The 21,036-nt window shown below is 38.4% G+C and overlaps 1 protein-coding gene across 1 annotated transcript in view; it reads left to right on the top strand.

The window, feature by feature from the left end:
- RNF17 (ring finger protein 17) overlaps positions 1 to 21,036 on the top strand; it is a 161,136-nt gene that overhangs the window by 121,152 nt on the left and 18,948 nt on the right. The window contains exons 25-30 of the mRNA XM_024580800.3: positions 533 to 648; positions 2,421 to 2,710; positions 4,123 to 4,286; positions 11,366 to 11,485; positions 16,614 to 16,694; positions 19,669 to 19,794. Coding sequence (XP_024436568.2) covers positions 533 to 648; positions 2,421 to 2,710; positions 4,123 to 4,286; positions 11,366 to 11,485; positions 16,614 to 16,694; positions 19,669 to 19,794 — 897 coding nt within the window. The remainder of the gene's footprint in view (positions 1 to 532; positions 649 to 2,420; positions 2,711 to 4,122; positions 4,287 to 11,365; positions 11,486 to 16,613; positions 16,695 to 19,668; positions 19,795 to 21,036) is intronic.

Here is a 21,036-nt window from a genome sequence, read left to right on the forward strand (position 1 = left end):
TTTTCCTGTACAAGTAATTTTTTCCATGCTACTTTTTTCTTGCTATGTGTACTTTCTTCATTTTTATAATTTCTGTGAAGCAGAGTATATGCTTCAAAGTTCTTTCCTTTCTGTTGCTTTATGTAGGAAAAAAAGGCACATCTGGGAAAATATATTTTGATCTGTAACTTACAGAGTTTAGGACAATAAAGAACTTGTAACCAATGTGTATCCCTCCCCACCCTCTTTCTGGGGTAAAAAAAAAAAATTGTTTTTCAATGAAAAACAACCCTGACCCTATTTTGATAACTTTTGACAGTGAGGCCTTCCAGCTACATTTTACAAGACACTGTCTATCCCTATTGACTCTCTTCCAGGCTGTCTTCTCTCTGATATATATATATATATATATCAAAATTACTTGGCTGGGAGATTTTTGTTTGTTTCTTTGTTTATGGCTTGGAGAAATGTGGAGAAAATGCCCGTGAAAAGTATATTGTATAGAAGATTTCATTTTTGTGTCTCACTCTTAACGCTGCTCTTAAACCACCAGGAAAACAACATGACATGGCCATTACCTGTGAAAATTTTCTGCAAAGATGAAAAAGGAGAGCGTGTTGATGTCTCTAAATATTTGATTAGAAAGGGTTTGGCTTTGAGAGAAAGGAGGTATGAATCTTTTTTTTCTTTACGTCAGTTTTTGATGAGGCTTCTTATTTGCCTGTGTAAATCTTCATGTCTGTGTGCTTTCAAAACTGAATTCATCTTGTTTGTTCTTAAAAATGATTTATAAACTAACCCCGAGAAGCCAGCTCAGAAACAGAGTCCTTCAGGATTGCCAATTCCTTTATTCGAGGCTATCAGCTCTTCCATATTTAAACCCTTCTTTAAAATGATATGTTTGCTTCTCTACTTTTCCCTTTGCTTCGGCATTTACACTCCAAATCAAAGGGAAGGAGATGAGGGGATGGTACAGTGGGACCAGATCCATGCCCTTTGGCCTCATTTACTTAGACAGAAATGTTTAAGTTTTATGTTAACAATTCTGGTAGGTATACACCAAAAATGTGTTTTTGCGAAACAAAAATATGGGTAACAAAACATCCTGTAATTGAATGATATTTACATTTAAAGATCCTTTGGGGAATTACTTTCAGGGCTTGAGTACTTTTGGTCCACAGGCAGAAGGGTCAGGATATTGCAATACCCCTAGCTTCCTTTCTCCTCCTAGATGTAGAGGTCTGTGTGAATTACTGACATATGTTCCAAGCAGCCACCTCTACCATGCATGTCCACATCTCTTTTTTTTTTTTATCTTACATTGTTATATCTTCACTTATTTGGACCTGGGCCCCAGTCCTGGTGAAATGGAAGGAGAATAAGAAATCAGAAATGACATAGATCATGAGGTGATTAGCCTGGCCTGATGGGTGCTAACCGAATCAGGGGTGGGCTAATTCCATTAGGGGTGGCCTGTGGCTACCTCTGCATCTTTAGTCCCACATGTGTCTCTCTTTTGGTTCACTGGCTTTAGACTAAAGCAATTAAATAAAAGAAAAGAAATATTAAAGAGAACAATGCTGGGCAAGTTAATACCTCTGATAGACACAATCTGCTTTTACAGCACTGAAATCACCAGCTGTCTCAAAGCTGGGGACTGTGAGGGAGCCCTGGGAGATGAGAAATTGTGTAGCTCTTTTTCAATTTATATTTCCTTTTAAAAGAAAATATAGGAAAATAGAAGGAACAAAAATCTGCTCTAATTCTGCTAAAATAAGTAATGCTAATATTTTCTTCTAGGAGTAGTACCGTATTTTTAAGGGACTTACAATATCTTTGTGTACATGCATATGGTATCTTATATGAATGTTGATAACTTGCCGCATGTATATGTGGACTAAATCAGAATCAATCTGAAGATGTTGTATTTCCCAATGCTATCCAATACTTATGAGATTTTAAGAGAAAATAATATGCAAATATAGATATAAAGCATTTAAGTGCAATCATATTCCTTTTTATCAAGCTCATTCATAATTTAAAATAATTTTTATTACAACTTAAATTATCCTCCTTTTTTTTTAAAAAAAGAGTTTATTTATTTATTTTTAGACAGAGGGGGAGGGAGGGAGGAAGAGAGGGAGAGAAACATCAATTAGTTGGCTCTCGCATGCCCCCAACTGGGGACCTGGACTGCAACCCAGGCATGTGCCCTGACTGGAAATCGAACTGGCGAACTTTTGGTTGGCAGGTCGGTGCTCAATCGACTGAGCCACACCAGCCAGGGTTATCGTCCTTTTCATGTAACAGATTAGACTAGTATATCCTAGACTACAGCAAATATTTTAAATTTCAAGTATATTAAAAGGATTCTGTTTAAATTGTTTTTCCAGAATTTCTTATTGCTCATGTTTAAATGTATTCTTTTTTGGATGTTACAGAATTAATAAGTTAGATAACAGCCATTCATTATCTGAGAAGCCCCTGGAAATCCCCGTCAAACAAGAAGATTCTATGATTACTAAGAATATTAAAATTAACTTTGACCCTGACAAAAAAGCTTCTGATATTATCAGTGAACACAAAGTATCTGAATTTAAGGAGAAAATTCTAGAACCAAGAACCCCTGGATGCTATAAACCACCAGTTATTCCCAACATGAAAGTATTTGAGGCAGTAGTCAGCTGCATTGGTGATGATGGAACTGTATTTGTGGTGCCTAAGTTGTCAGGTAAGATCTTTTATCTTGTAGGATTAGTCAGTGTAAGTCGTAGCTAGCAGCTCGCTCTCTAGTAAGACAGACATGGATTGGAATACTTCGAACAATACTTAACTTCTTCTGACCTCATTTTCACTGGAGTATTGTGAGGGTTAAGTAATATATGCAAAGTGCTTTTAACAATGCCTAGCACATAACAGCCATTCATTGAGATCTTGGGAATAGATGTTAGGCCTAAAATAAGCATAGGGGTGGTTTCAGGTTCCACGTGTCTTAAGTGGATAGTTATTTTATAGTAGGCACTCACACAAGTTCAGAGGCTCTCTGAGAAAAAAGAATACAAAAGTGTGTATTCATCTAAAATGAGAAAAGACATCACCACAAATGATTGGAGGTTCAGGGCCCTTTGAAGATACTCAGGTCTTCTCTGAGATCTTGTTAGGCTTATGTACAAATTTTTCCTTTCCACAACTTGAGTGTGTCCAGAATACTCTGTAACTCTCAGCAAATCTAGCACTTACAGGACTTAAAAGTTCCTTTGGCTCCATAGTAAATCCACCTATAGATTAAGGGGATGGTGGCTATGAATTTGTTGAAATTTTTGTCTCATTTGTTGATTACTTTTTAATTTGAAAAAACCAAATAAATCTGTGCAGTTGGCTATTCTAGAACCAAGAAACCCTTTCAGAAGATGTGAACAATGTTTGAGACCTCTAGCATTAGTACTTAATCCAGATGTGTATAAGTAGTCACAGCTAAAACTGCTTGACTATTATGTGTTAGGCAGTGTGCTAGACATTTTACATCTAATACCCTACAAAACTGATAATGCAGGTAGGTGCCATTAGACCCAGTTCACAAAAGAACAGATTGAGATTGATGGGGGTAAAGGAACTTCCCAAGATCATTCAACTAAAGTGGTAGAACTGTTATGGGAAATAACTCCAGAGCTTGTGTTCTATGCTATCAATTATGGGGATATGTATTTACTGTGGAAATAATGGGCCAGTTAGCAGTAAGTAGCAACATAGGAATTTTAATTTTATATCCCAGCATTATGTCATATCCAAGCATCAAGTAACATATAACTTGTCTTCTATTTTACTTAGATGTGCTAACAAAATGGCATATTAGGCTATCTGGTACATAATTAGAGTTTTTCATGATTCTTGGACTTCCAAAAGAATGATTGCATTTATAACTAAAGTTCAAAATATTTACATGCTGTTGCTCAGTTGTACATTTTGAAACATATAGAAGCTATAATAATTAGATTTTTATTAAAGCTTTATGATATAGGGACTGATTTTTAATTCTTTATAATATCATCTAAGTGATAAAATTATTAAAGGTTACTGATGACTTCATTTGAAAATGGTAGGAAATTTTTCCTAAATACTTTCTACTTTTAATAACTTCTTCAGAATTTGAGCTAATAAAAATGATGAATGAAATTCAAAGTAATTTAAAATGCCTTGGTCTTTTGGAGCCTTATTTCTGGAAAAAAGGAGAAGCCTGTGCAGTGAGAGGATCAGATACTATGTGGTATAGAGGCAAGGTAATCGAGGTTGTTGGCGGCACTATCAGGGTGAGTCTGATATTCTTTTGTGACTATTTTAAGACTAAATGCTATAACATTAAGTGGTCTTTTGAATCTAATTGCATGAAAGTTTGATTAATATGTCTTGTAATGGGTTTAGTCCTGTAAGAAGACCAGTGGATGTATTACATGTTTGTTTGTAATAAGAATTTTTGTTATTATTTTTGAATATATTTATAAACTTGAGCAACCAAAAAAAATACTTCCAGGTAGAGATTTGGACACTGGTACTTTAATGGTATCACTTATTTGTCATTGAAAGCCCTGTTTGTATACCAGATATTAAGTCACAACAACTTGTTTCCCTGAACATTACATATTTCCTTGGCAAATTTGTTTATAGTCCAGCCAATTTATCTGATGCGGACAATGGTTACCTCCAGAATACTGAGATATAGTTTTTGAGTTTTCATGCACTATCTTCAGAAAGAGCTTTGACAAAAAATGGGTATATAAAAATACCTCCATTTTTAATAATGTATTTACTAAGTAAAGCAACTAACTCATGAGCAATTCAGCACTTGAAAATTTCAATTTTAGGAGGGGAGAAAAAAGCCTTTTGTTTACTTACATGGAGTTTATCATCTATTTGGTGATCATACCTAAGGATTACATAGCGCTTATGGTGTTTAAGGCTCTTTCACATACGTGCATTCGTGTTTCATAACTTGTCTCTAACTTTCATAGGTGTGGGTTATTTCCATGTACTAATAGGATAATTGAAATTTAGCATCTCATTCCTAAATTTCTGATCTAAGGCTTGTGCTTTTTCTACTGGACAAACTTTAAATGGTTGCAGTAGAAGTAAAGTAGTTTCGAATTTGGGGTATTTGAGCATGTGGATACTTACCGATTTATGTGTTTATGTATAAATGAGTCCATTTTCACATACACTTGAATCATTTAGACAGCCTTTCTTTAATTGAAAAGTGAACTGAAATTCACTTTCACTAAGTTACCATAATTTATGAACTTTACATATGTGGAATTCAAATATATAAGATGGTGGTGAACTTTATTTTTTCTCGTACTTATATCTGTTCTTTTTAAAATTTATTTCAAAGTGTTATCATACTTTAATCATCACTTTTATTTCCTGTGGTCATTTTTCCTTTCAAGTATACACAATAAACTTTTCATTCCTTAACCTGGTATCTGTCAAAGTTTATCCTATGATTGACATTAAGAAATAAACATTGCATGAAACTATTCACCCTAACTACATGCAATATACTCATTTTTTATTCAGCTCTATTTCATTTTTTAAAATTTTCAATTACAGTTGAAATACAATATTATATTTATTTTAGGTGTAGTACATAGTGATATTTATATAATGTACAAAGTGTTCCCACTGATAAGTCTAGTACCTGCTTGGCATTATATGTAGTTATTACAATATTATTCACTATATTCCCTATGCTATACTTTACATCCCTGTGATCTGTTTCATTTTTTTATTTAATCTTATTGTATTTTTTTCATTATTATTTAGTCCCTTTATACTCACCTCCCTCCAGCAATCCCCACACTGTTGTCCATGTCCATGAATCCTTTTTCGTTTTTGCTCAATCTTCCCCCTAACCTCTGCGCCACCCAACTGCTGTCTTCTCTCCATCTATGGGTCTGTCTCTGTCTGTTTTGATTGTTAATTCAGTTTGTTCACTAGATTCCACATATGAGTGAAATCATATGGTATTTGTCTTTCTCTGACTGGCTTATTTCACTTAGCATAATGTTCTCCAGATCCATCCATACTGTCACAAAGGGTAAAATTTTCTTCTTTTTTATTGCCAAGTAGTATTCCACTGTGTAAATATCTCATAGTTGTTTTGTCCACTCATCTAATGACAGACAATTGAGCTGCTTCCATATCTTGGCAGTTGTAAATACACTGCAATGAACATAGGGGTGCTTATGTTCTTGTCAATTAGTGTTATGGGTTCCTTTGGATATATTCCCAGAAATGGGATCGCTGGGTCAAAAGGCAGGTCCATTTTTAATTTTTTGAGGTATCTCCATACTGCTTTCCACATTGGCTGCACCAGTCTGCATCCCCACCAACAGTGCAAGTGTGTTCCCCTTTCTCCACATCCTCACCAGCACCTGTTCATTGATTTATTAATGATAGCCATTTTCACAGGTGTGAGTTGATACCTCATTGTGTTTTTAATTTGCATTTCTCTGATGACTATTGACATTGAGAAACTTGCCTTATGTCTTTTGGCCATCTCAATGTCCTCTTTGGAGAAGTGTCTATTCAGGTCCTTTGTCTATTTTTTAATTGGATTGTTTTTTTGGTCTTGAGTTTTGTAACTTTTTTATAAATTTTGGATATTAACTCCTTATCAGATGTATTGGTGAATATGTTCTCCCATTTTGTGGGTTATCTTTTTTATTTTGTTGATGATTTCCTCTGCTATGCTAAAACTTTTTAGTTTGATGTAGTCCCATTTGTTTATTTTTTCTTTTGTTTCCCTCGCCCGGGGAGATATATCCAATTAAAAATTGCTACAAGCTATGTCCAAGATTTTGCTGCCTGTGTTTTCTTCTAGGATGTTTGTTTTAAGGTCTAACATTTAAGTCTTTGATCTATTTTGAATTGATTCTTGTGTGTGGTGTAAGAAGGGGCTCTAGTTTCATTTTTCTGCACCTATCTGTCCAGTTTTCCCAAAACCATTTTTTTTAATTTTTTTAATTAATTTTTTATTATTGTTTTAAATATATTTATTGATTATGCTATTACAGTTGTCCCATTTCCCGCCCAGCTCACTCCACTCCGTCTTGTCCACCCCCTCCCTCCCACATTCCCCCCCTATAGTTCATGTCCATAGGTCATACATATAAGTTCTTTGGCTTGTACATTTCCTATACTATTCTTACCCTCCCCCTGTCTATTTTCCACCTATCATCTATGCTACTTATTCTCTGTACCTTTCCCCCCCTTTCTCCCTCCCCATCCACTATTGACAACCCTCCATGTGATCTTCATCTCTATGGTTCTGCTCCTGTTCTAGTTGTTTGCCTAGTTTGCTCTTGTTTTTGTTTTAGGTGTGGTCATTAATAACTGTGAGTTTGCTGTCATTTTACTGTTCCTATTTTTGATCTTCTTTTTCTTAGATAAGTCCCTTTAACATTTCATATAATAAAGGCTTGGTGATGATGAACTCCTTGAACTTGACCTTATCTGAGAAGCACTTTATCTGCCCTTCCATTCTAAATGATAGCTTTGCTGGATACAGTAATCTTGGATGTAGGTCCTTGCCTTTCATGACTTGGAATACTTCTTGCCAGCCCCTTCTTGCCTGTAAGGTCTCTTTGGAGAAATCAGCTGACAGTCTTATGGGAACTCCTTTGTAGGTAACTGTGTCCTTTTCTCTTCCTGCTTCTAAGATTCTCTCCTGTTTCATCTTGGCTAATGTAATGATGATGTGCCTTGGTGTGTTCCTCCTTGGGTCCAGCTTCTTTGGGACTCTCTGAGCTTCCTGGACTTCCCGGAAGTCTATTTCCTTTGCCAGATGAGGCAAGTTCTCCTTCATTATTCAAATAAGTTTTCAATTTTTTCTTCTTCCTCTTCTCCTTCTGGCACCCCAATAATTCGGATGTTGGAACGTTTCAAGATGTCCTGGAGGTTCCTAAGCCTCTCCTCATTTTTCCGAATTCTTGTTTCTTCATTCTTTTCTGGTTGGATGTTTCTTTCTTCCTTCTGGTTCACACCGTTGATTTGAGTCCCAGTTTCCTTTGCATCACTATTGGTTCCCAGTACATTTTCCTTTGTTTCTCTTAGCATAGGCTTCATTTTTTCATCTGGTTTTGGAACAGATTCAACCAATTCTGTGAGCGTCTTGATAACCAGTGTTTTGAACTGTGTATCCGATAGGTTGGCTATCTCTTCCTTGCTTAGTTGTATTTTTTCTGGAGCTTTGAAGTGTTCTGTCATTTGAGCCATTTTTTTTTGTCTTGGCGCGTCTGTTCCTTTAAGGGGCGAGCCTTAGGTGTTCCCCGGGGCGGGGTAACGCTGGTTGCTGTGCTGTGATACTGTACATGGGGGAGGGGCCGAGAGGGAGCAATGGTGCCCGCTCCACTCTCCATAGGATTTCAGTTTTTCACTCAGCTACCCACAATCAAACTGGGCCCCTCTGGTGCTGGTTCCCGAGTGGGTGGGTTTGTGCACACCCTAGGCCCCTGTGGGTCTCTCCAATGACCTCTCCCGTGAGGCTGGGAGTCTCTCCTGCTGCTGCCCCAACCCCTTGGGCGTTTTCAATCAGAGGTTTGAGGCTTTATTTCCCCCGCGCTGGAGCCCTGGGTTGTGCGGTCTGCTTTGCTCCCTGCCATTTGTCTGGTTTATCTGTGCGCGAATGTGGGGCCACTGGGTGCTACCCGCGCTCTGCCTGCCCTGTTCTCCGCCACTCTGAGTCCGGCCCTCTCGGTTTATCTGTGCGGGAATGTGGGGCCGCAGGGTCTGCCAGTGGTCAGACTGCCTGCCCCGTTTGTCCCACACTCTGCCAGTCTCCGTCCCACACAGCCACGCGCGTACTCTCCGCCCCAGGCTGCCTGTCTCCGCCCCTCCTACTGGTCTGGATGAATGTTTATTTTTTATTTCCTTGGTGTCGGACTTCCTTGCCGTTCGATTTTCTGTCAGTTCTGGTTGTGTGAGGAGGCGCAGTGTGTCTACCTATGCCGCTATCTTGGTTCTCCCCAAAACCATTTATTGAATAATCTATCTTTAATCCATTGCATGTGCTTGCTTCCTCTGTTGAATATTAGTTGACTGTAAAGATGTGGGTTTACTTCTGGGCTCTCTATTCCATTCCATTGATCTATGGGTCTGTTTTTACATCAGCACCATGCTGTTTTGATTGCCATGGCTTTATGGTAGAATTTGATGTTAGGTAGAGTGATTCCTCCAACTTTGTTCTTCTTTCTCAGGGTCACTATTGCTATGTAGAGCCTGCATAAAAATCTTTGAAGTATTTGATCTAGTATGTGAAATACGTCATTGGAATCCTGATAGGAATTCCATTGAATCTATAGATTGCTTTGGGTAGTGTGGACATTTTAATGATGTTAATTCTTCCTATCCAGAAACACAGTATGTGCTTCCACTTACTTGTACCTTCTTCAATTTTTCTTCAGTGTCATATAATTTTCTATGTACAGGTCTTTTACATCCTTGGTTAGGTTTATTCCTAAGTATTTTATTCTTTTTGAAGCAATTGTTAACGTGATTGTTTTTCTTAATTTCTTTTTCTGTTAGTTCATTATTGGCATATAAAAATGCAGCTGATTTCTGGATATTAATTTTGTATCCTGCTACTGTACTAAATTCATTTATCAGTTCTAGTAGTTTCTTGGTGGAATCTTTGAAGCTCTCTATGTACAGTATCATGTCATCTGCAAATAATGACAGGTACTTCTTCCTTTCTAATTTGGATGCCTTTTATTTCTTCTTCTTGTCTGATTGCTCTGGCTAGGACTTCCAGTACTATGTTGAATAAGAGTAGTGAAAGCAGACATCCCTGTCTTGTTCCCAATCTTAAAGGGACTGCTTATAGTTTTTGTCCTGCATCAAAAAGGAATGATGCAGGCAGTGGGTTTGTCATATATGACCTTTATTATGTTGAGGTATGTTCCCTCTATTCCCACTTTGCTGAGAGTTTTTATCATGAATGGGTGCTGGATATTATCAAATGCTTTTAATGCATCTATTGATATGATCATATGGTTTTTATCCTTCATTTTGTTTATGTGGTGAATGACATTTATTGATTTGCAGATGTTGCACCAACCTTGCATTCCTGGAATAAATCTCACTTGATTATGGTGTATAATCCTTTTGATGCATTGCCATATTTGGTTTGCTAATATTTTGTAGAGAATTTTAGCATCTATGTTCATCAGGGATATTAGCCTATAGTTTTCTTGCTTTGTAGTGTCTTTATCTGGTTTGGGGGTTAGGATATTGCTTGCCTCATAAAATGTGTGTGGGAGCCTTCCCTCCTCTTGAATTTTATAAAATAGTTTGAGAAGGAAAGGTGTTAGTTCTTCTTGGAATGTTTGGTGAAATTCACCTGTGAAGCCATCTGATCCAGGGCCTTTGTTTGTTGGGAGTTTTTTTTTTTATTACTACTTCAATTTCACTAGGTGTGATCTATCTATTCAGGTTCTCTGATTTTTCCTGATTTAGTTTTGGAAGATTGTATATATCTAGGAAGTTATCCATTTCATCTAGGTTGTCCAGTTTGTTGGCATACAACTGTTCATAATATTTTCTCACAATCTTTGTATTTCCTTGGTGTCAGTTGTCATTTCTCCTTTTTCAATTCTGATTTTATTTTTTTGGATCCTTTCTCTTTTTTTCTCAATGAGTCTGGTTAAATGTTTGTCAGTCTTGTTTATCTTTTGAAAGAACCAGCTCTTAGATTTATTGACCTTTTGTATCATTTTTAGACTCTTTTTCATTTATTTCTGCTCTGATCTTTTATTATTTCCTTCCTTCTACTCACTTTGGGCTTTGGTTGTTGTTCTTTTTCAATTACATGTAGTTATTACAATATTATTGACTATATTCCCTATGCTGTACTTCACGATCCTGTGATCTATTTCATTTTAAAAATTCTGATTGCCAAGACAACCAAAGAAAGAACTCTTTGAAACTGAGAAATACTGAGAATTTGAGAAATGCTCCTTTACTAAATGTAAATGAGTACTTCTAAAACACTTGGGGAAAAAAACAAAACAAAATTTTTTAATTACCATAAAAAATCAATTAGTTTCCAGGAATTTGTAAATCTAATAAGGGCCAGTTTATTTGGGTATTTTTGTTGTTATTTGTTTGTTTGTTTGTTTGTTTTTAAAAAGCTCTGGTTTATGTGTAAGAAAACCTTTTGGCAATGTTAATACACACTGGTATGAGGGTATACAATGTTGCTTTTTTCTGAAGATTTTTCAATTTGAGATTTAGATATCTTATTAAGATACCATTTTTTCTAGGCCCCAGGAGTTTCTTCTGTCCCTTAGTTTTTAATAGTAAATTTTAATTATAAATTGCATTTATCTTATTTCAGGTACAATATTTAGATCATGGACTCACTGAGAAGATCCCACAGTGCCATCTCTACCCTATTTTGCTATATCCTGACACACCCCAGTTTTGTATTCCTTGTCAGCTCTATCGTACCATTCCCGTGAGTAAACAGTTATCTGTAGGATGATTACTTTATTTTTTAATTATAATATATTCATTGTGCTGTTACAGTTGTCCCAATTTTTCCCCCTGTGCCCCCCTCCACCCAGCATTCCCCATTCCCTCAGCAGTCCCCACACCATGTCCATGGGTCATGCAGAGGTTCTTTGGCTATTCCATTTCCTATACTGTATTTTACATCCATATGGCTATTCTATAACTACCTATTTGTACTTCTTAATCATCTCATATCTTCACCATTCCCCATACCCACCGTCCCATCTGGGAACCATCAAAATGCTCTTCGTATCCATGATTTAGTCTTTGTTCTTCTTCTTTGCTTAGTTTGTTTCTTAGAGTCAATTGTAGATAGATATATTTATTGCCATTTTATTGTTCATAGTTTTCATCTATTTCTTAAAGAAACCCCTTTAACATTTCATATAATAATGGCTTGATGATGATGAACTCCTTTGGTTTTTTTCTATCTGAGAAGCTCTTTATCTGCCCTTTGATTCTAAATGATATTTTTGCCAGATAGAGTAAACTTGCCTGTAGGTATCTGCTTTTCATGACTTTGAATATTTCTTGCCAATCCCTTCTAGTCTGCAAAGTTTCTTTTGAGAAATTGTCTGAGAGTCTTATGGGAACTCCCCTATAGGTAACTAACTGCTTTTGTCTTGCTGCTTTTAGGATTCTCTTTTTATCTTTTTTTAAAATATATTTATTGATTATGCTATTACAGTTGTCCCATTCCCCCCCCACTCCACTGCATCCTGCCCACCCCCTCCCTCCCACATTCCCACCCTATAGTTCATGTCCATGGGTCATACTTATAAGTTCTTTGGCTTCTACATTTCCTACACTATTTTTACCCTCCCCCTGTCTATTTTCCACCTATCATCTATGCTACTTATTCTCTGTACCTTTCCCCCCCTCTCCCCCTCCCCTATTGACAATCCTCCATGTGATCTCCATCTCTATGGTTCTGTTCCTGTTCTAGTTGTTTGCCTAGTTTGCTCTTGTTTTTGTTTTAGGTGTGGTCTTTAATAACTGTGAGTTTGCTGTCATTTTTACTGTTCCTATTTTTTATCTTCTTTTTCTTAGGTAAGTCCCTTTAACATTTCATATAATAAGGGCTTGGTGATGATGAACTCCTTGAACTTGACCTTATCTGGGAGCCACTTTATCTGCCCTTCCATTCTAAATGATAGCTTTGCTGGATACAGTAATCTTGGATGTAGGTCCTTGCGTTTAATCTTGGGTAATGTAATTATGATGTGCCTTGGTGTGTTCCTCCTTGGGTCCAGCTTCTTTGGGACTCTCTGAGCTTCCTGGACTTCCCGGAAGTCTATTTCCTTTGCCAGATTAGGGAAGTTCTCCTTCATTATTTGTTCAAATAAGTTTTCAATTTTTTGTTCTTCCTCTTCTCCTTCTGGCACCCCAATAATTCGGATGTTGGAACATTTCAAGATGTCCTGGAGGTTCCTAAGCCTCTCTTCATTTTTTGGAATTCTTGTTTCTTCATTCTTTTCTGGTTGGCTGTTTCTTTCTTCCTTCTGGTCCACACCGTTGATTTGAGTCCCAGTTTCCTTCCCATCACTGTTGGTTCCCAGTACATTTTCCTTTGTTTCTCTTAGCATAGGCTTCATTTTTTCATCTGGTTTTCGAACAGATTCAACCAATTCTGTGAGCATCTTGATAACCAGTGTTTTGAACTGTGCATTCGATAGGTTGGCTATCTCTTCCTTGCTTAGTTGTATTTTTTCTGGAGCTTTGAAGTGTTCTGTCATTTGGGCCATTTTTTTTTTTTTCTTGACGTGTCTGTTCCTTTAAGGGGCAGAGCCTTAGTTCGTGGGGCAGGGTAACATCGCTGCACTGTGATGCTGTACATGGGGGAGGGGCTGAGAGGGAGCAATGGCCACTTACTCCACTCTCCACTGGGTTTCAGTCACTCCCTCCGCTACCCACAATCAAAGTGGGCCCCTCTGGTGCTGGTTCCCAAGTGGGTGGGCTTGTGCATGCCCTAGGCACCTGTGGGTCTCTCCAACGACCTCTCCCGTGAGGCTGGGAGTCTCTCCTGCTGCTGCCCCAACCCCCACAGGCGTTTTCAGTCAGAGGTTTGAGGCTTTATTTCCCCCACGCTGGAGCCCTGGGTTGCGCGGTCTGCTTCGATCCCCACCGTTAGTCCGGTTCATCTGTGCGAATGTGGGGCCAAAGGGTCTGCTAGTTCTCGGACTGCCTGCCCCTTTTGTCCCACACTCCGCCAGTCTCGGTCCCGCCACAGCCACGCGAGTCCTGTCCACCCTGGTGCCCGTTTCCACCCCTCCTACCGGTCTGGATGAATGTTAATTTTTTTTTCCTTGGTGTCGGACCCCCTTGCCGTTCAATTCTCTGTTAGTTCTGGTTGTGCGAGGAGGCTCAGTGTGTCTACCTACACCACCATCTTGGTTCTCCCCCTCTCTGTATCTTTAACTTTTAGCATTTTAATTATGATGTATCTTGGTGTAGACCTCTTTGGGACTAACTGTGCTTCCTGGACTTGCATGTCTATTTCCTTCACCAAATTAGAGAAGTTTTCTTTCATTATTTTTTCTAATAGGCTTCCCATTTCTTGCCTTTTCTCTTTTCCTCGTGGCATCCCTGTGGTGCAAATGTTGGACCTCTTAAAGTTGTCCCAGAGGCTCCTTACACTATCCCTGTTTGGGGGGTTCTCTTTTCTTCTTCTTGTTCTCATTGATTGATTTGGCTTCTTATGTTCCACATCATTGGTTTGATTCTTGGCTTTATCCACTTTACTGTTGTTTCCCTATAGATTGTTCTTGATTACAATTAGTGTAACCTTTGTTTCTGACTGGATATTTTTTTTATGCTATTGAGGTCCTCACTAAGTTCCTTGAGCATCCTTATAACCAGTGTTTTGAGCTCTGCATCTGAGAGATTGCTTATCTCCATTTTGTTAATTTTTTTCTGGAGTTTTGGTCTATTTTTTCATTAGGGACATGTTTCTTTGTCTCCTCATTTTGGCAGCCTCCCTGTGTTTGTTTCTATGTATTAGGTAGAGTTGCTATGACTCCCTGTCTTGGTAGCATGGCCTAATGGGGTAGGTGTCCTTTGGGGTGCAGTGGCGCAGTCTCCCCTATCACCCCAAAGGGGAGTACACAAGGTGCCCCCTTTGTGTGGGCTGAGCACAGCCTCCTCTTGTAGTTGAGTCTTGATTGCTGTTGGCAGGTGAATGGGAGGGATTTACCCAGGACAGTCAGCTACAAGGACTGGCTATGACCACTTACCACCCACCTCTGCTCTCCATGGAGGATCAGCTGTGCAGGGGCTGTGCCATGGTACTCGACAGTTGCTGTAGCCATCCACTGGATGCATGGGCCCTGGGGTTTCCAGGGTGGTGTAGTTTCCACCTATGTTTTGCCTGGGGCCACCCTGCCTGAGCTATAAAGCAATCTGAGATGGCTGCTACTTATGCTGGGCTTGGAGATTCCCAGGCAAATTCAAGCTGTGAATCTAGTCTGGTTGCTGTTAGTGCGGGGCCTACAACCCCTTAGTGAGGGTTATAGAGGCTGAGGGCTCACTGAGACTGGTTGTTGCTTGTTTGAGAGAATTTAGGAAGTTGTGAAGCATGAGCCAAGACCAGCCACTACTGTGGAGAAGCAGCTTGGGTGGGCCTGTAAGTTGGGTGGGACTGAGTCTCTGGGGATCTCCAAGGCAGGGCAAACAGTGTTAGGTTGATGTAGTCTTATATGGCACCAGCCTTATGACCGGTGCCATGGCTCTTTGACTCCTTTGGCAGATGGTTTAGGAAAGTGATGATGGCCTTTGCTTGCCTTTATTCCAGACACTTCACTTCCTCCCTGTATGCCACTGGTGCCTTTTAAGCTGCTACCCTGGTGCTGGAGCCCAGAGGGAGTGAGTCTGATTAATTCTTTTTGTGGGTTCTTTCAAAGGAACTGCTTAGGACTGCAGAATTTTCTTCCACTGACTCAATCCCAAGTGCTTTTTGCAACTAGAAGTTATAGGGACTTATCTTCCTGACACTGGAACCCTGAATTGGGGTCCTGGTGTGGGTCTGGAACTCCTCACTCCTGAGATACCCCTCTTGGATTTTTATCCAAACACTCGGGTGTGGCACCAGCCTGTTCCACATCTGCACCCCTCCTACCAGTCTGGATGGATGTGGTTTCTTTAATTCCATAATCATCAAACTTCCATTCTTTTCCATTTCTGATGGTTCTGAGTGATGGGTGTGCTGTATTTTAGTTGTAATATTGACGTGATTGTCAGATGATTAATTTTAAGTACTGTTGTTTATTAACAATTTTCTAGAAATTCAAATGTAATAAAAATAATAAAATATTTAATATGACAGCTAAAGGGCCTTTATGAAGAAAACTGCAGACTTATACTGAAGGATAAAAAACATCTGAATAAATGAAGAGAATTAATATCTTCATAGCTGCAAAGGCATAAGCTTATAAAAATTGTTATTCATCAAATATAATTTCAATAGATTTGAAGCTGGAAATGAGATAAAGGACTGTATGTTAATTATCTCTTGCTGCGTATGTAACAAACAAGCTGAGACTCAGTGATCTAAATTATCAGTAAACTTTGTTTTAATTTCATAAAGTTTCTGTAACCACGGATTAGGTGGTTTGGCTCGGGGTTCCTGGTACTTCTGCAGTCACAATGTCACCAGAGGTATAGTCATCATTCACACCCATCTGCAGGACGCAGGAGGCCCCAGTTCCTTGTTCTCAGCATGTGAAACTTAACAATCACTGCTCCTTAATAAACACATATTGCAGACATTGTCATACATATGTACAAGCGCCACATTGGCATTTTTAAAAAGTACTATTATGTTTTATTTTTAATGCAGGCTTATATTTTTAAAACATAAAATGCTTTAAGAGGTTAAGATGGTGGGAAGCTCAGTCAAATACTAGTTTTTTAAGATCATTTCTATCGTACACCCATGGTATTCTCTGAAAACTGCTTATATATTTTGTACTACTCTCCAATGGTATGTGTTTATGGCTACTTTTGTGTATCTTCATTTGCTTCCTGAATTATTTTATGAAAGTGTGAATGATTCTTACTTTATTTCTCTCAAATAGGTTGGGGGTATCTGGCAACCAGATGCAATAGAACTCCTTCAGGAACTGCTTTCAAAGAGAGAGGTGGAAATTCATATTATGGTAATTTGTACTTAAAGCATATATCACTGATTTAAATTGTTTGCCATAAAGTGTTATAGGTGACATAATTTGAGGCATATTTTTGATGATGAATAATGTTCCTATGATAATGTAAATTACTTACTGATATAAAGAAGTTACCACTTTGGTTCCTAGGTTTATTTTAAAAGATTTTATTTATTTACCTTTATTTTTAGAGAGAGAGGGAAAGAAACATCAATGTGTAGGAGATACATGGATCTGTTGCCTCACGCACTCCCCAACTGGGGACCTGGCCCACAACCCAGGCACGTGCCCTGACTGGGAATTGAACCAGCAACCTTTCAGTTCACAGGCCAGTGCTCAATTCTACCGAGCCACACCAGCCAGGGTCCTGAGCTTATTTTAAATAAAGCCAAGCTTGAGCAAGTTTCTGAGAACTTTTATAAGCATTAAAGTCAGTAATTTGTAAGATTCTTTAACAACTTATTTTGATAGCAGGGAGCAATATCAAAGAATAAGAGGTGTTTAAAAATATACTTGGTAGCCCTGGCCTGGTGGCTCAGTTGGAGTACCATTCCATGAACCAAGAGGTTGTGGGTTCGATTCCTGGTCAGGGCACATACCTAGGTCATGGGTTTGATTCCTGGTCAGGGCACATGCCTGAGTTATAGATTCAGTCCCTGGTCAGGGCACATATGATACTCAACTAATCAATGTTTCTCTTTCCCTCTCTCCCTTCTTCCTTCTCTCCCTCTCTCTCTAAAATCAATAAACATATTCTAAGGTGAGGATTTAAATAGATAATTAAAAGTGTGTGTGGTAGTTTTCAGGGCAGGCTGCAGATGGAGCACTACACTCGTTGCAGGTAAAACCCTGTTCTCAAAGACCACCTCCAGTCAGGGAAACAACTAGATGCCAGACATAAGCCTCAGAGCTATACACTACGAAGTCACTTGCTAAAAAGCCTAGTGGCTGGTGAAACGAGTAAGTGCATAGGGACTTAGAGATAGTGAGAACTGAGGTAGTTCTTAAAGAAAAGGTAGGAAAGTTCTCCTGACCATGGAAATGGAATGCACCAGGAGACACAGAGAGACAAATGAGCATGGCATATTTGTTAAGAAATAGTATAACTGTTTGACTAGAAAAAAAGAGGTTTGGGGAGGAAAAATAGTGGTGAATAGGATTTAAGAAAGGTAGTAGTCAATCAGTGGGGCCCCACTGGGGGTTTCTGAGCAGTGAGTTAGTTAAAAAGATTAATCTGCAGCTATGTTTGAGGATTCCAGTAGAAAGATACAAAACTGTAAGGGAAGTATTTCTCTATGAAAGCTGTGATGATAGGGTGATAAAGACCTAAGAAGAGCCACAGACCCACGTGAATGAGAACATAGAAAAGCCATTAATGTTGTTTGTGTTAGTACCCAGAGGCCCTCTGGTTACTCACAGCCTCTGTGGGACATCACAGACGTAAAGCAGGGATTCAGATTTTTTTGTTTATCAAGGCAACTTTCTCTGCTGGTTAGCTTAACATAGGAGAACAACTTGTAGTATAGTAAGTCCTCAAGCAAAATGAAAAGTTAAGTTTCTAGGCATCTTATCAATGTTTTAACTGAAGGACCCGCTGTGTACCAAACACTGCTCAGTGTCTCAGGAACCATGGGTTTGCACGCCCTGCAGCCTTACTGCCTACCAAACTTTCCCCAGGCCTGGAGGGACAGCAGTGAACTGAATAGTCAGAAATTCCTGCCTTCGTCGTGGAGCTTCTAGTCGTGCAGAACAAAATTAAAACATAAAGTATGTTACATAGTAACAATTTCTGGAAAGAAAGAGAAAGCAGGAAAGTGACAGGGAGAGGTGAGGCCCGGGAGGAAGTCATTTTAAATAGAATGGTCAGGGACGACATCACTACAAAGGTTCAAGTAAAGACTTTAGAATGGTGAGAGAGCAAGGGTACCAGGAGAATAGTGCAAAGGGCTCCAAGGCAAGAGCTCACCTAGACTATTCCAGTGCAGCCAAGGGGAGCGTCTGTGGCAGGAGCAGAATGATCAACACAGAGAAGAGGTGAGCACAGAAAACTTGTAAGAGCTCTGCTGTTGGGCAGACCTGGAGTAAGGGAGTGGCATGATCTGACCTAACATTCTAGTGTTTTCACTCTGCCTGGTAGAAACTGAATAGTAGAAAAAGATAGAAGCAGAGAGCTCTACTGGCAGGCCATTACAGAAACTCAGTAGAGACCTGACTTTGGACTCGGGAGTGAAGGGGAGAGGATGAGACAGATCAGCTGGTGGATATATGCCTGCTCAGTACCTGATCACAGTCCAGGGACTGAAGAGCCATTAGCATGATGCCTTCTAGACTGCTGTTAATCCTTCCATTTCTACCATTCTTGAATTTATAACTAACCTTCATTCTTTTTACCCCTGAAAAGAACTTTTCTTTCTCTTTCTACTTGGTATAATTATTAGTACTATCTAAAAATGAGGTGTAGTACCCTGGCTGGTGTGGCTCAATGGATTGAGCACTGGCCTTTGAGCCAAAGGGTCACTGGTTCAATTCCCAGTCAAGGCACATGCCTGGGTTGCAGGCCAGGTCCCCAGTGGGGGGCATGCGAGAGGCAATCACACATTGATGTTTCTCTCCTTCTCTTTCTCCCGTCCCCTCTATCTAAAATAAACAAATAAAGTAATCTTTTTTAAAAACTTTAAGAAAAATAAAAATGAAGTGTAGTAAATTATATATAGTAAATTATTTTTTAGTAGGTAAGCATAACACTATCTCATTGACATGTAAATATATTTTACAAAAATCAAAATAAAATCATACTACCTCATAACCTGCCAAAATACCTTGAAGAAAATTTTATGAAATGAGTCACTAGTCAAACTGGTAATACTGTAACTTTCAGAAATCTAATTTTATTTTTGCTGACTAAAATTTTAATCTTCAAAAAGACTTTATTTTGATAGTAATAATTTTTTTAATTAAACTGAAATAGGAATTACCTGCAAATCCATGGGAGAAATTATCTGTTCATCTCTATTTTGATGGAATGTCACTTTCTTATTTTATGGCACACCATAAATATTGTACTTTTGAACATTCTGAGGAGATACTGAAAGAAGTAAGTGAACTATTTTTCTATAAAAATCTAAATTAGAGGAAAAAATTCTGTTAAAATTTTCTATGTTATCTTACACCTAAAGTCTTCAATATTATTTTACCTATCTGATATGTTGAGAGATAAGAGAATTTGTGAATTTTTTTATTGAGAAAGTAATATGCTATATCATGCTTTATAGGTGTCCTACAAAAGACTAATTGCACTAAAATTCAGTTAATGTTTCTGTACCTTCAAACCTAGTGAGAAGCCCATATGTTAGCCAATATTGTTTGAATAGAGAGATATAAGTAATAAAATCTTAATAGAATTTACTGCCAGAAGAGGACTCTGTCTCAAATAAAATGATTTTACTTTTATTAGGCATTAAACTATTACCCCCATTTTGCTTGCTTACAGGAAACTCAGAGCCATATTTTAAGCTTAGCTTCATTAACCAGCCCAGTCCAATTGCTTGTTGCTTCTGTTTTCAATATTTTTAAAAACATAATTAGTCTATTATAGATACGGGCTCATGTTGCAAGCTACCATAAGTGCTATTTATCATAAAATTATAATAACATTTTATATGATAAGATACCTTTATTTCTATAGTTATACTTCACTTGTCAGTTTTTTGTTGGTTTTTTTTAAATACTCTATATTTTATTTATTTTAATGTATTTATTGATTATGCTATTACAGTTGTCCCATTTTCCCCCCTTCACTCCACTCCATCCTGCATACCCCCTCCCACCCACATTCACCCCCTATAGTTCATGTCCATGGGTCATACATATAAGTTCCTTGGCTTCTACATTTCCTACACTATTCTTAACCTCCCCCTGTCTATTTTCCACCTATCATTTATGCTACTTATTCTCTGTACCTTTCCCCCCCCTCCCACTCCCCTGTTGATAACCCTCCATGTGATCTCCATTTCTGTGGTTCTATTCCTGTTCTAGTTGTTGGCTTAGTTTGCTGTTGTTTTTGTCTTAGTTGTGGTTGTTAATAACTGTGAGTTTGCTGTCATTTTTACTGTTCCTATTTTGGATCTTCTTTTTCTTAGATAAATCCCTTTAACATTTCATATAACAACGGCTTGGTGATGATGAACTCCTTGAGCTTGACCTTATCTGAGAAGCACTTTATCTTCCCTTCCATTCTAAATGAAAACTTTGCTGGATACAGTAATCTTGGATGTAGGTCCTTGCCTTTCATGACTTGGAATACTTCTTGCCAGTCCCTTCTTGCTTGCAAGGTCTC

Source organism: Desmodus rotundus, chromosome 3 (assembly GCF_022682495.2).
Source record: "Desmodus rotundus isolate HL8 chromosome 3, HLdesRot8A.1, whole genome shotgun sequence".
In the NCBI taxonomy this organism is placed as follows: Eukaryota; Metazoa; Chordata; class Mammalia; order Chiroptera; family Phyllostomidae; genus Desmodus; species Desmodus rotundus.